Here is a 13,873-nt window from a genome sequence, read left to right as displayed (position 1 = left end):
TGTTATCTTTATATTCAGGTTTTGTGCCCTAAATATTGCTATTTTTTTGTTTTTAAGGACAACGGCTTGGTCAGAAAACGAACCCTCAAATTACAGGTCTGAGAAAATTATATATCCAAACAAGAAAGCAGAAGAAGTTACAGTTTGTTGTTGGTGGATATGCATACCTCCTTCCAAAGACCTCTCTAGTGCTTAAATGCCCCGTGCGTCGATTCCGTAAACACCAGATTATATGGGAGAAGGATGGCAAGCATTTGATAAGTTCAGAGCACATTACTGTTGCACCACATGGGTATATCAAAATTCATCACCTCAGATCTTCAGACACAGGAGTGTACACATGTATGGCTGGGCCAAGCCAAGAACATTTTGTTATCAAGCTCGTTGGAGAGAACAATAAAATTATTTCTCAGGCTTCTAGAATAAGAGATGATGAAAATATTAAGAAAATCAAAAAGAATGAGGCCTATAATCGTCCAGAAAAACATCAAACTGCTAATCTATTTAACAGAAGCAAGACTGAAAAACAAATTCAAGTCTCGGATGCAAGTAGTCATTATGATAATATAATCTCAAGGCTACTAGCCTTAAAACCTTGGTCGGAATATTATGTTGATCCTGCTGAACCTCAAGAGTCATTTGAAAGGAACATCTCCTCAGAGGAGGACCATCTTGTGGAGCAGTCTTTACCAAACACTGTGGTCATTGACATCAAGCGCGTAGATGATATCATTCGGTCTTTGTCTCAACAACCCGTCGAACTCCATGACAACAACAGCAAATACCTGTTATCTCAATTAGCCCATGAGTTAGCAAGGAGCTATCTAGAAAACCATGAACCACCTGTTTTCAAAGCAGAACATAAACAGCTTAGCCCTGGAAGATCAGAGCATTCCTTTTACAAACCTGTTTCTGGTTTCTCCAGTTCTTGGAGATCATCATCAGTGGAGTCAGAAGTAGTAGAACCTCATGAAATAATTCCAGATCATTCTTTAAGGAAACCAGTAATTCGTAGAAAAATATCGGCTGCTCAACATTTTTCCGCTTCGGAAGTTGTAACCCATATCGGACAGACAGTGGCATTGGCTAGTGGAACACTCAGCGTACTTTTGCATTGTGAAGCTGGTGGAAACCCCACACCAGTTATTAGCTGGGCTAAGAATGGAGAAGAAGTAAAATATAGTAACAGGTAAGAAACCTGTATATAAATTGCTTAGAATGGTGTTTTATAGTATAGTACTATAGTCGCTTCATTGGTGATTAGTCAACATATTTTAGGGTCGCTCTGACCCGTTTGTCAGGACCCTGGGATGCATCGACTAATTTTTACCAATAACGCTTCTGTTTTCATAAATTGTGGCACGGGAATCTCTATTTTTATCTTTATATCCTGCACAGGATATATGAATGGAACAAGGTTCTGGCACGAGAAGCACCAGCAACAGCTCCAGGCTGTTACTTTCACCACTGGTGGACCCAGACAGAAAAGGGCCCCTGTGGAACAACAATATATGGGGCCTTTGCAGTCCAATAGCTCATCATAATGCACAATGCCACCTGCTGTGGAGGTGGAAATGGGCACCAATGATATCCTGCTTATCGATGTGTTGTGTCCCATACATGACTTCACAAGGTGAACGGCCCAACATTGGGGGATCCACAGGGATTCACGAACAACCTTGATTCAAATGGTGTTGTCCTATGAATAGCTGTTTTTACACCCAAATGTATAGGTAATGCTTTTGGAGGACAGACAATAAACCCAGATATTATTATAGGTTGTACCTAAGAAGGAGAATTTAAGAGCCTTTAGAAACTGTACTCTACGAAACCAGTTACCTGTTTTGGCTGACATTTATGTCATATTAATGCTACACATGCTTTAGGTATCATGAAATAGGGCAAGATTATAGGCAGAGATCTGCATTTTTGTCTCCCTCTCCCCCATTACTTTTTCTGTTTGATAAAGTAATTACTTGTTGAATTTTTTTAGTTGAAAAAAGCCAAACTATTTGAAAATATTCCAAATATAGTTGAAATATATGTATAATAATATATACATATGTGTAACATTATCAAACAGTGCAAAGTTAGTAAAATGCAAAAAAATATTATACCAATGTAGTGTTTCATTCATTGTCGATCATTGATGTCATACAGTGTTAAGAGGTCAGATGACAGATTCAGAGAATAGGTTTCATGTAACAGGAACTCTAGAAATCCTCCCATTTTGCTTTATTAAACATGATTTGCATCTCTTATCACAGGATCCTTCTGAAGTCAGATGATTCCCTGGAGATATTAGAACCAGTTGAAGCTGATGTTGGCTTCTACACCTGCAATGCCACCAACTCGCTCGGCTCTGCATCAGTGTCAATTGCCATTACTCTTGCAGGTAGGTGATTAATGCATGTGCTCTTCCTAAAGACTTAGAAATAGCTTTCCACTGACCCTTGCAGAAGTAGGTTAATTTGATTGTGATATATGCCTTTTTTCTGCACTTAGGTTGTGTGAGCCGTACTGAAGGGAAAGGAAAGCTTTCTGACCGATTAACTTGAAAAGACTTTCTCATTAGATACAAGCAACTGATAAAATATCGGAAGAGACGTTTATCATATGTACATAATTCAATCAACCTAATCAAATAGAGTGTAGAGAAAGAATAATATGAACCAGATGATCAGTTGAAATACAAAGAAGGAAATATTATTAATAGCATTATTATAGTCTAGTAAAAGAATGAGCATTTGACATCAGTGGGGGGCACATATGTTATTATAAGAGAAATACAGAGGAATCTTTTCAGAAAGTGTAGTGACCTGCTCCTGGCTCTCACCAGTAAATTAGAATTTTTCCATTAATACTCATTCTTTCTGACACATGAGAAAGTCTTATGAAGCCATATCTACTGAGAGACACTTTATATGTCTTTGCTAATACAAGTACGGTATATGCAATTTAAGGGAACATTCATCTAGAAGGTCATATATACAGTCCATGTATAAAAAACACATTGATGACATCTGTGCTTTATAAAATAAGAAAAGAGAAAAAAAAAGCTAATTGGACAATTTTCTATTCTGACATAAACTTTTGTGTCTTGTTCCAAGAAGGGTGTAATTTAACCTTCTGCCTAGGCCTATGGAGTGGGCTGTAAGGGTTGAATGTGTCATCCTTCCACCCATAGGAATGAAAATAATGGCGATACGGATTTTTCAGTAACTGCATATGGACAGGTATTTTTGCTATGTAACTTGTTGTAGTAGGTCCCTTTAAGTTGCACTGTATTATTATTATTATTATTATTATTATTATTAACTTATATAGTACCATTAGTTCCATGGTGTTGTACATGAGAAAGGGGTTACATACAGAGGTACAGATATAGATCACAGTAAACACGTTTACAGTGACAGACTGGTACTGAGGGGAGAGGACCCTGTCCTTGCGGACTTACATTAGAACTCATACCTCTTTTGCATAGCATAGAAATTTGTGTTACTGAAAATCTAACACAACTTTCTAATCAACAGTCTATTCCAGTTAATCGCACAGTGTATAGGATTGTGTCCTGTTTCCAGCAAGAGAAATTAAGGTTCAGAGCCAAAAAAGTATGATTCTATAGAGCCGTTGTCTCATAAGGGATTGAGAGGGAGCTTGTTAAGGCTGGTTTCACATTTGCGTTTTTTGCCGCTGCGTTTTAGCGCAAAAAAACGCATGCTTTTTTTGGTATGCGTTTTGCCGCATTTGACGACGCATGCGTCTTTTCTATGCTTGCGTTTTGTTGCAGAAATGCAACATGTCATTTCTAGAGGCTTTTTTGCGGCAAAAAAACGCATGCTTTTTTTGCGGCAAAAAAACGTATTGCTGTCTATGTAAACGCATGCGTTTTTAAGCACATGCGTTTGGTTGCGTTTTAAACGCATGCGTTTCAATAGAAAAAAACAAGAATACACACTGATAAGCCACCCCCCACCATCAAGGTGATAAAGGGATCCAAACCCTACCCCTAACCCTAACCCTAAAGCCGGTAATTCAATTGCCGGCTTTTCATTTCTCCTGCCTAAACCCGACATGATATGAGACATGGTTTACATACAGTAAACCATGTCATATTCTCCTTTTTCTTGCATATTCCACACTACTAATGTTAGTAGTGTGTATGTGCAAAATTTCGGCCCTGTAGCTATTAAATTTAAGGGTTAAATGGCGGAAAAAATTGGCGTGGGCTCCCGCGCAATTTTCTCCGCCAGAGTGGTAAAGCCAGTGACTGAGGGCAGATATTAATAGCCTGGAGAGGGTCCTTGGTTATTGGCCCCCCCTGGCTAAAAACATCTGCCCCCAGCCACCCCAGAAAAGGCACATCTGTAAGATGCGCCTATTCTGGCACTTGGCCACTTTCTTCCCACTCCCGTGTAGCGGTGGGATATGGGGTAATGAAGGGTTAATGTCACCTTGCTATTGTAAGGTGACATTAAGCCAGATTAATAATGGAGAGGCGTCAATTATGACACCTATCCACAGGGGTGGGATTCAAATTTTTAACAACAGGTCCTCTAAGTCGCGGCGGCCGGAATTTTGGCCACGCCCATTTTCAATAACCCCGCCCATACTAATAAGCCACGCCCAGTTCAATAGACAGACCAGACACCATATCACCACAGTGACCTATAATACTATCTACAAGGCACAAATACCGCCACACCATGACCAGATGACATATTACCACCACAGTGATCGAATAATATCAAATACAAGGAACAAATACCACAACATCATGACCAGACCACATATTACCACCACATAGTGACTGAATACTACAATACTGATCAATAATAAAAAAAAACACAATACTATCACCATAAGTGCCATTATACACAGGAGATCTGTACTTAGTATGCAGCGTCTGTGTATAGGTAATACAGTGATCACCGGTGACATACACAGGACCTCAGTATATAGTATACAGTGTATAGTGTCAGTGTATAGGTAACACACTGACTCACCAGTGACATCTCTAGGTGAAGTCCTTCATCTTTCATCCCGCAAAGACCGCCATCACTTCATCCAGCCAGGACTCGTCTCTGCAGGAAATAACACAGTTATCACGAGTTCCACTTGCAGAACACATTACTTAATTTTCCCAACTTCTACATTACATCACATGAAGAAGGCGACATAGTGTCACTCTCACAGTAATAGGACCGCCCCTCCATTTAAAACAGTATACTCAAAAAATAAAATAAATACATCACTGCAGTAATAATATCCCTTAATTAGCCCCTATGGTAATAATATTCGCCATCCTGGCCCCCGTGTGTCTCATTCCTGGCGTCAGCCATATATTCTCCCATCCTGCCCTAATGAGTATCTATCCTGCCCCATATGATCTTCCCATCCTGCCCCATCTGTCTCCATCGTATCCATCCTGCCCCATGATCCTGCCCCATCTGTCTCCAATCCTGCCTCCAGTGTCTCCAGTCATGACGCCATGTCTGTCATCCTGCCCCGTGTCTCCATTCTGCCCCTGTGTCAAGCATTCTGCCCCTGTGTCCAGCATTCTGCACCAGTGTCCAGCATTCTGCACCAGTGTCCAGCATTCTGCCCCAGTGTCCAGCTTTCTGCCCCAGTGTCCAGCTTTCTGCCCCAGTGTCCAGCTTTCTGCCCCAGTGTCCAGCGTTCTGCCCCAGTGTCCAGCGTTCTGCCCCAGTGTCCAGCTTTCTGCCCCTGTGTCCAGCTTTCTGCCCCTGTGTCCAGCTTTCTGCTCCTGTGTCCAGCTTTCTGCCCCAGTGTCCAGCTTTCTGCCCCAGTGTCCAGCGTTCTGCCCCTGTGTCCAGCTTTCTGCCCCAGTGTCCAGCTTTCTGCCCCAGTGTCCAGCTTTCTGCCCCAGTGTCCAGCTTTCTGCCCCAGTGTCCAGCGTTCTGCCCCAGTGTCCAGCGTTCTGCCCCAGTGTCCAGCGTTCTGCCCCAGTGTCCAGCTTTCTGCCCCAGTGTCCAGCTTTCTGCCCCAGTGTCCAGCTTTCTGCCCCCGTGTCCAGCGTTCTGCCCCCATGTCCAGCGTTCTGCCCCCGTGTCCAGCGTTCTGCCCCCGTGTCCAGCTTTCTGCCCCAGTGTCCAGCTTTCTGCCCCCCTGTGTCCTGATTTCTGCCCCCCTGTGTCCAGCTTTCTGCCCCCCAGTGTCCAGCTTTCTGCCCCCCTGTGTCCAGCTTTCTGCCCCCCTGTGTCCAGCTTTCTGCCCTGCCCCCCCCCGATCGCCGCTCTCAATAATAATAAAAAAAAACAAACAAGTTCTTCTTACCTGACCGCGATCCTGCTCTATCTGCTTATCGGTGGGGGCGGCCATCTTCCTGAGGCCGCGCGTGCGCAGGTGGAGTGCTCTGCTGCCCGGGGCTTCAGGAAAATGGCCGCGGGATGCCGCGCATGCGCAGATGGAGATCGCGGCGGCCATTTTTCTGAAGCCGAGATGCGAACAGGTAAATTCTGCGCCACCGGCGACCCGCCCCCCGCATTGTGCCGCCCCCCACATTGTGCCGCCCGGGGCGGCCCGCCCCCCCCCGCCCCCCCCTTCCTACGCCACTGCCAGGGGGGGCCCGATGACCGGGGGCGTGGTAACCGGAACGCTGGCAGATGGAAATTTTAGAAAACGGCTGCCCCGTACCGGGTCGTACCGGCTGAATCCCACCCCTGCCTATCCATTATTAATCCAATTGTATGAAATGGTTAAAAAAACACACACAATATTGCAAAGTATTTTAATGAAATAAACACACAGGTTGTTGTAATATTTTATTGCTCTCTCAATCCACCTGAAGACCCTCATTCTGTAACAAATTAAAAATAATAAACCAACAATATACATACCTTCCGTAGATCTGTAACGTCCCACGATGTAAATCCATCTGAAGGGGTTAAAATATTTTACAGGCAGGAGCTCTGCTATAATGCAGCTGTGCTCCTGCCTGTAAACCCCGGGGAATGAAGGTAATGTGGGTCAATGACCTGTAGTTACCTTCATTCGCGGTGATGCGCCCCCTGCTGGATGTCCCTCGAACGTGGGAAAATATTCAGAAAAGTTACCAGATTCGAGGTCATATGAGGACATCCAGCAGAGGGCGCATCACCGCGAATGACGCTAATGTAGGTCAATGACCTGTAGTTACCTTCATTCGCGGTGATGCGCCCCCTGCTGGATGTCCTCATATGACCTCGAGCCTGGTAACTTTTCTGAATATTTTCCCACGTTCGAGGGACATGCAGCAGGGGGCGCATCACCACGAATGAAGGTAACTACAGGTCATTGACCCACATGACCTTCATTCCCCAGGGTACAGGCACGAGCACAGCTGCATTAGCAGAGCTCCTGCCTGTAAAATATTTTAACCCCTTCAGATGGATTTACATCGTGGGACGTTACAGATCTACGGAAGGTATGTATATTGTTGGTTTATTATTATTAATTTGTTACAGAATGAGGGTCTTCAGGTGGATTGAGAGAGCAATAAAATATTACAACAACCTGTGTGTTTATTTCATTAAAATACTTTGCAATATTGTGTGTGTGTTTTTTTAACCATTTCATACAATTGGATTAATAATGGATAGGTGTCATAATTGACGCCTCTCCATTATTAATTTGGCTTAATGTCACCTTACAATAGCAAGGTGACATTAACCCTTCATTACCCCATATCCCACCACTACACGGGAGTGGGAAGAGAGTGGCCAAGTGCCAGAATAGGCGCATCTTACAGATGTGCCTTTTCTGGGGTGGCTGGGGGCAGATGTTTTTAGCCAGGGGGGGGCCAATAACCGTGGACCCTCTCCAGGCTATTAATATCTGCCCTCAGTCACTGGCTTTACCACTCTGGTGGAGAAAATTGCGCGGGAGCCCACGCCAATTTTTTCCGCGATATAACCCTTAAATTTAATAGCTACAGCGCCAAAATTTTGCACATACACACTACTAACATTAGTAGTGTGGAATATGCAAAGAAAAAGGGGGATATGACATGGCTTACTGTATGTAAACCATGTCTCATATCATGTTGGGTTTAGGCAGGAGAAATGAAAAGCCGGCAATCGGCTTTTCTGCTATATCGCGCTGAAGTAAATATAAATATATATATATATATATATATATATATATATATATATATATATATATATGTATGTGTCTCAATGATATATATATATATATATATATATATATATATATATATATATATATATATATAAAAAAAAAACGAAACCCGACTTTGCCAAAAGTCGGCGACTTTTGAAATTGGCCGATCTGTTTCGCTCAACCCTAATTTTGATGATTGGCAGCTGTCACAGACTTCTCAGCATGTGTTTCAAAAACGCAAACGCAGGAAAAAACGCATGTAAACGTGGCAAAATGCCGCTTTTTTTTTCTGCATGCAAAAACGCATGCGTCTAAAAAACGCAGCGTTTGCACGCGTTTACATGCGTTTTTTCACCACATGCATTTGCGTTAAAAACGCTGCGTTTTAAAACGCAAATGTGAAACTAGCCTAACACTGTTGTGTCCCTCAAACAATTTTGAAAGGGTTTTTGTTGTTTCTCCAGGAGCGCACTGCTCCTCTGCCTCCTGACCTCCTGCTTACTGGAGGCTGTGTTCAGACCAATAGCATAGTCATGACTTTGGTCCAAACTGACTGCTCTGCCATGCTACCAGAACAGGAAGCTTGACCACTGGAGCAAGGGGGAAGATTTGGAAGACTGAGAACTGAGAATGGTCAGATCCAGCTATCTAACAAGCTTCAGAGTGGTGGAAGCAGGCTCTAAATTGATATACTCTCTTCTAGGTAACTGGCCACTCTGAGTCCATAGGGTGGCCAGTAACCATGGCATCAAGCGGTACACTATCAATTGCCTTATAAATTTACCGATTTAAGAAAACAAATCGTTTAAGAGACAAATCGTTAAGGCTAAGTTCACACTAGCGTTGTGCGCCGCTGCGTCGGCGACGCAACGCACAACGCACGCCAAAACGCGGCAAAACGCACGCAAAAACGCTGCGTTTTGCGACGCATGCGTCGTTTTTTGCCGAAAATCGGACGCAAGAAAAATGCAACTTGCTGCGTTTTTTTGGTCCGACGCTTGCGGCAAAAAAGACGCATGTGTGGCACAACGCAACAAAAAAAAACGCATGCGTCCCCCATGTTAAGTATAGGGGGCGCATGACGCATGCGTCGCCGCTGCGTCGCCGACGCAAACCCGACGCACATTAGCTTAACGCTAATGTGAACGTAGCCTAACCTTGATATAGTTGCTGGAGAGATCTTTCTGAACAAACCTTTATCTTGTTTGTACAATAATCTCTTAACAGCAAAAAACTTATGTATATGCAGAAAAGATGTGAAGCAGCATCAAATACTGTTCTGTTTCCATTGTCCTATTCTATCTGACAAAATACAACACGTCAATCAAAGGAAGCTGGACAGGATTAAACCCAAGATCACCAGACATTTTTGTGCCACACAGGGGTGTGTTGCTCTCTAGGATCTATATCATAATTACATCAGCTTACATGGCATAAGACTGCTGAAAGGTTTCTTTTAAGCCATCACATTTTGTAAATCAGTGTTGATCTGGAATGCCGGACTATATCAGCATCATCTTCTCTTATGTAGCTATGACATTTCAGAGAAGGTTTTGACTGTATTTCCCATTAATGTATGGTAACAGTAGAATGGAAATCTAAACTCTTTGCTTTTTTCTTACTACTAATCAGGGGTGTAACTATAGCGGGTGCAGGGGTTGCAGTTGCATGCAGGCCCTGGAACCCAGCGGGATCCCAAAAGACCAATGCTAAAAAGATCCATGATAGTGTGGAGCCCAGTTTGAGATATTTATTTGGGTCCACGAGCATCAAGATACTACTGCTAAGCAAAGACCAATTCTAAAATGATCTATGATAGTTGGGGGCCATGTTTGAGATTTTTCTTTGGGGACCATGAGCATCAAGTTGCTACTGTTAAGTCACTCAAAAACCCAAATATGACACAGAAACTAAAAAAGGAAAAGTATGTATATACTGGAATCACTTCTCATCTAGTATTACTCGATTAGATTTTCTGTTGGTATTGTATACAAAATACAGTGATAGTTCAGTTAATGTAGATCTCCGTTTTTGGAAGGACTTTTTAATTACCGTAATTATTTTTGGACACTACTTACTGCTTGCAGTTTACTTAAACTTTAGGCAGACAGAAGGTGACCTTGTGTACTTCCATCTTATGAAATGTGCTTAGTGACTCGTGCATATATATTATAGGATCGCTCTTATTTTGTTACCTGAAGGACCACATACGTTTGTTTTCTTTATGTGGCAATGAAATGTTTAAAGTCATTACCCTGCGATCCTCCAGTAAAACTGTCGCTACCTGCTCGTATATGGCTGGTTTGTTAACATGCTTGTTAACGGATAATGTTTCCCGTTACTTTTTGACTGGCAAGCTTTTGCCTATTAGTTCAATGTCAACAGACATAGTTTGTGGTGTTGTGTATTTTAGGACCACAGCGATTTTTCCAATTAAAGAAGCATATAGTTACATTTTCCTAAGTCTGAGGTGACTAACACACGCTTGATTGCTAAACATTATAGTCTTTTCCCGCAGTGAAAACATAAACACTTATCCCATATCCATTATAATGCTTAAGCTCAGTCTTGCCCTTGGACGTAAAAATCAAAACATCTGTTAAAAATATTTTTTATTTTCAGTAGTATTTACTTGTAGAAAATGTGTTGGAATTGGCCAGGAGTTTGCTTTTCTTTTTATGGATGATAGGTACTTCTATTTTACACATGTCAAAATCAAAGTTCATAGCTCCAAGGAGGTAGTAGGACACGCCGGCGTATTGTAGAAGGGAATAAAAACCATGTGTCAATCAATGAATAATCCTGCTCTACCAACAGAAGAGAGAGTGGACAACTGCAGTACATATTGTCCCATATGTGATCAATAATGCCATCAAGGAGTGTGTCAAGTTCACTGAACATTAAATAATTGAATGGTACAAATCTTCAGTCCTGGATAGGCTCAGATTTCCATAGGTTTGTGGGAAAAGGAGTCATATCATTATAGATCTGTTTTTCATATTTTGCTTTAAATAGTTTTTAGTAGCTATTTAATATTAGGGTTATTTGGCATACTATGCACAAAAGAACTCTCAAGTTACTGGTATGTATTAGACATTAATAGTGTATGTCACAAGTTATTGAATGCCTGACCTTACTTCACTGACCTTTGAAGGTTTGCAAGTATTTAAGCTTTGCTTGCTCTCTTGCGGTCTCTTCCATCCATTCTTGATTATCCCAGATGGTTTATAGCATGCTTTGTATGGGCAGCCTGTCGCAGAACAGCAGGTTTTCTCTTGGCGCCTGCTCTTTGCATCTCTGCTGTATCAGGTGTCCATGATGTATTGCTTTCTATCTCCAGGGAAACCATTAATAAAGACCTCCAGGACTGTGCTTATCAACATGGATGCGCCCTCAATAGCTGTCGACATTGGTAGTTCTGTGAAGACCATTCATGCGACAAATGTTACCATCCATTGTCAAGTAGCAGGTAAGTCAAGATGTGTGTTTGGACGCATATACAGTCCTGATCATCTTTATTGGCACCCATAAAGTTTCAGTAGATAATGTGGAATATGTCCGAAAAAAAATGAATCAAGTGAAACATTTTTTTTTGTATAAACATTTTTGATAAACAATATTTTACAGCAAAAAACAGTGGGAGGTAAAAATAGAAAAACCTAAAGCTTGCTGTGACAATGTTATTGGCACCCTTTACATTAAGTTAGTATGGAAGCACATTTTGACTTGTCTGTGGTAAATCACAAATGAGAATCACCAGTAATTAATTGTCGATACCCATGTAACAAGAATTAGCCAATGAATGATGACTTCAGTGTTTTTAAAAGCCACATGGTAGGCCCTGTTCCTTTGTCACAATGGTGAAGGCAAGGAAGCTGTCTGAGGGCATCAGAACGGCTATTATTAGCAAACACAAGACTTCCAAAGGGAATAAGGCCATCTCCAAAGACCTTGGTATCCCAGTTTCAACAGAGCGCAATGTTATTAAGAAGTTTGCCAAGTTTGGAACCGTCAAGAACCTCCCTGGAAGCGTGGGAAAGAGGAAAATTGACAAGAGATGTCTTTGAAGGTTGGTGCGAATGGTGGAAAAAACACCACATCAGACTACCAATGACCTGAAGGCCAACCTGGAGCAGTCTGAGGTTATGGTTTCAACAAGTACCATATGCCACACACTAAACCAAGCTGAGCTTTTATGAGCGAATGCCAAGGAATAAACCATTACTGAAGAAAAGACATGATAAGGAACGACTGATCTTTGCCAAAGAGTACCTTGCCAAACCACAATCTTTCTGGAAAAATGTTCTGTGGACAGATGAAGTAAAAATAGAGCTTTCTGGCAATGCAAAGTAACAGTTTGTTTAAAAATGGTGCAACCAAGCTTATAAGGAAAAGAACACCCTACCAACAGTTAAGCATGGTGGAGGATCCATAATGCTGTGTGGTTACTTTGCTTCGTCTGGTACTAGCGGCCTTGACCATATCACAGGAATCATGAAATCAGAGAATTATTAAGAGATTTTAGAGCGAAATGTTGTACCCACTGTAAGATATTGGGTCCTCCAGCAAGACAATGACCCAAAGGGCACATCCAAAAGTACCCAGGAATGGTTGAAAAAGAAAAAAAATGGACTGTTATAAAGTGGCCAACAATGAGTCCTGAACTCAATCCCATTGAAAATGTTTGAGGTGAGCTGAAATCTGCCATTGGGAAAAAGAACCCTGCAAACATTAAAGAGCTTGAACAAACTGCAAAGAAAGAATGGGGAAAAATACCAGCTGAGAAGTGCAAGAAGCGTATAGATGGCTACAAGAAACATTTGGAGGCTGTCATCAATACCAAAGGGTGTGCAAAATATTAATTAGGGGTGCCTTTATTGTTGCTCATGTTGTTTATTCAGTTTCTTCTTTGAAATTGCAACAAGTAAGTTGAAAACAATGTTTTATTGTACTACTTTGGATAACTAATTTAAAAAGCCTGAGGATATAACTTTGGTAAATTTACATTTATTTCTAAAAAATATTGTACAGTCTATGAAAAAAATTAAGGGGTGCCAATTGTTAGGGCTAGCAGAACGCACCAAATCATTAGAAAGATAGAGTAAGGTGCGTTCGCAGCCCGAGGTCCACCGTGCAGAGATGGAACCTGCTGCTAAGTAATGACGGACTATATGGCGGTACAATATGGATTCACACACGGGTTAACTTCACCCAGTATGAAGAAAGCAAGCCCTGTTGCGTCACAGGGCCACGGTACTGCACAAAGAGCGCAAGCAAGGAGTCTCAGAACTCTATCCCAAGACTCGGGATTAGAGTACAACTAGACCTCTTGCGCTCGACACTGCAACTGGGGTGTCAGCGTAACCAAAGTAATAATTTAGATGCACGGGAGTGCGTGCGGTGCCGCTCTGGCGGACGCCACTAACCACCCAGGCTTGGGTAGGGAAAGCACTGTGATAGCGCACGGCGCCGCACTGGCTGTTTTGTGTGTTCAAGTGTTGATAACAAAGTTGGGCGCTAGATAGCAATCATCCACCTTTCGCGAGCAGTCAAACACAAGGGAGGGGATAATTAAAGAGCGACTTTCTCTCATCAACACACACTTTCACATGTGTACACTAGCGCATGGCCGAGCGGCTATCCAAACTTTTTATAGCGGCAGTGCTACAAGACCTTCCAGATGGACCAATTGGAGCCGCAACAGGATCGGAGCATGTGACCCCCGACCTCCAATGGGAGGTCATCCCATGGG

General features: G+C 42.4%; 1 protein-coding gene across 4 annotated transcripts in view; it reads left to right on the top strand.

Moving 5' to 3' along the window:
• The window catches only part of ADAMTSL1 (ADAMTS like 1), a 481,733-nt gene that overhangs the window by 379,826 nt on the left and 88,034 nt on the right, over positions 1 to 13,873 (top strand). For all 4 annotated transcript variants that reach the window (XM_077249770.1, XM_077249780.1, XM_077249791.1 and 1 more), the window contains 3 exons: positions 58 to 1,189; positions 2,268 to 2,395; positions 11,462 to 11,590. In XM_077249770.1, coding sequence (XP_077105885.1) covers positions 58 to 1,189; positions 2,268 to 2,395; positions 11,462 to 11,590 — 1,389 coding nt within the window. The remainder of the gene's footprint in view (positions 1 to 57; positions 1,190 to 2,267; positions 2,396 to 11,461; positions 11,591 to 13,873) is intronic.

This window comes from Ranitomeya variabilis, chromosome 1 (assembly GCF_051348905.1).
Source record: "Ranitomeya variabilis isolate aRanVar5 chromosome 1, aRanVar5.hap1, whole genome shotgun sequence".
In the NCBI taxonomy this organism is placed as follows: domain Eukaryota; kingdom Metazoa; phylum Chordata; class Amphibia; order Anura; family Dendrobatidae; genus Ranitomeya; species Ranitomeya variabilis.
Note: the sequence above shows the minus strand (reverse complement) of the source record. Positions and strands in the feature narration are given on the sequence as shown.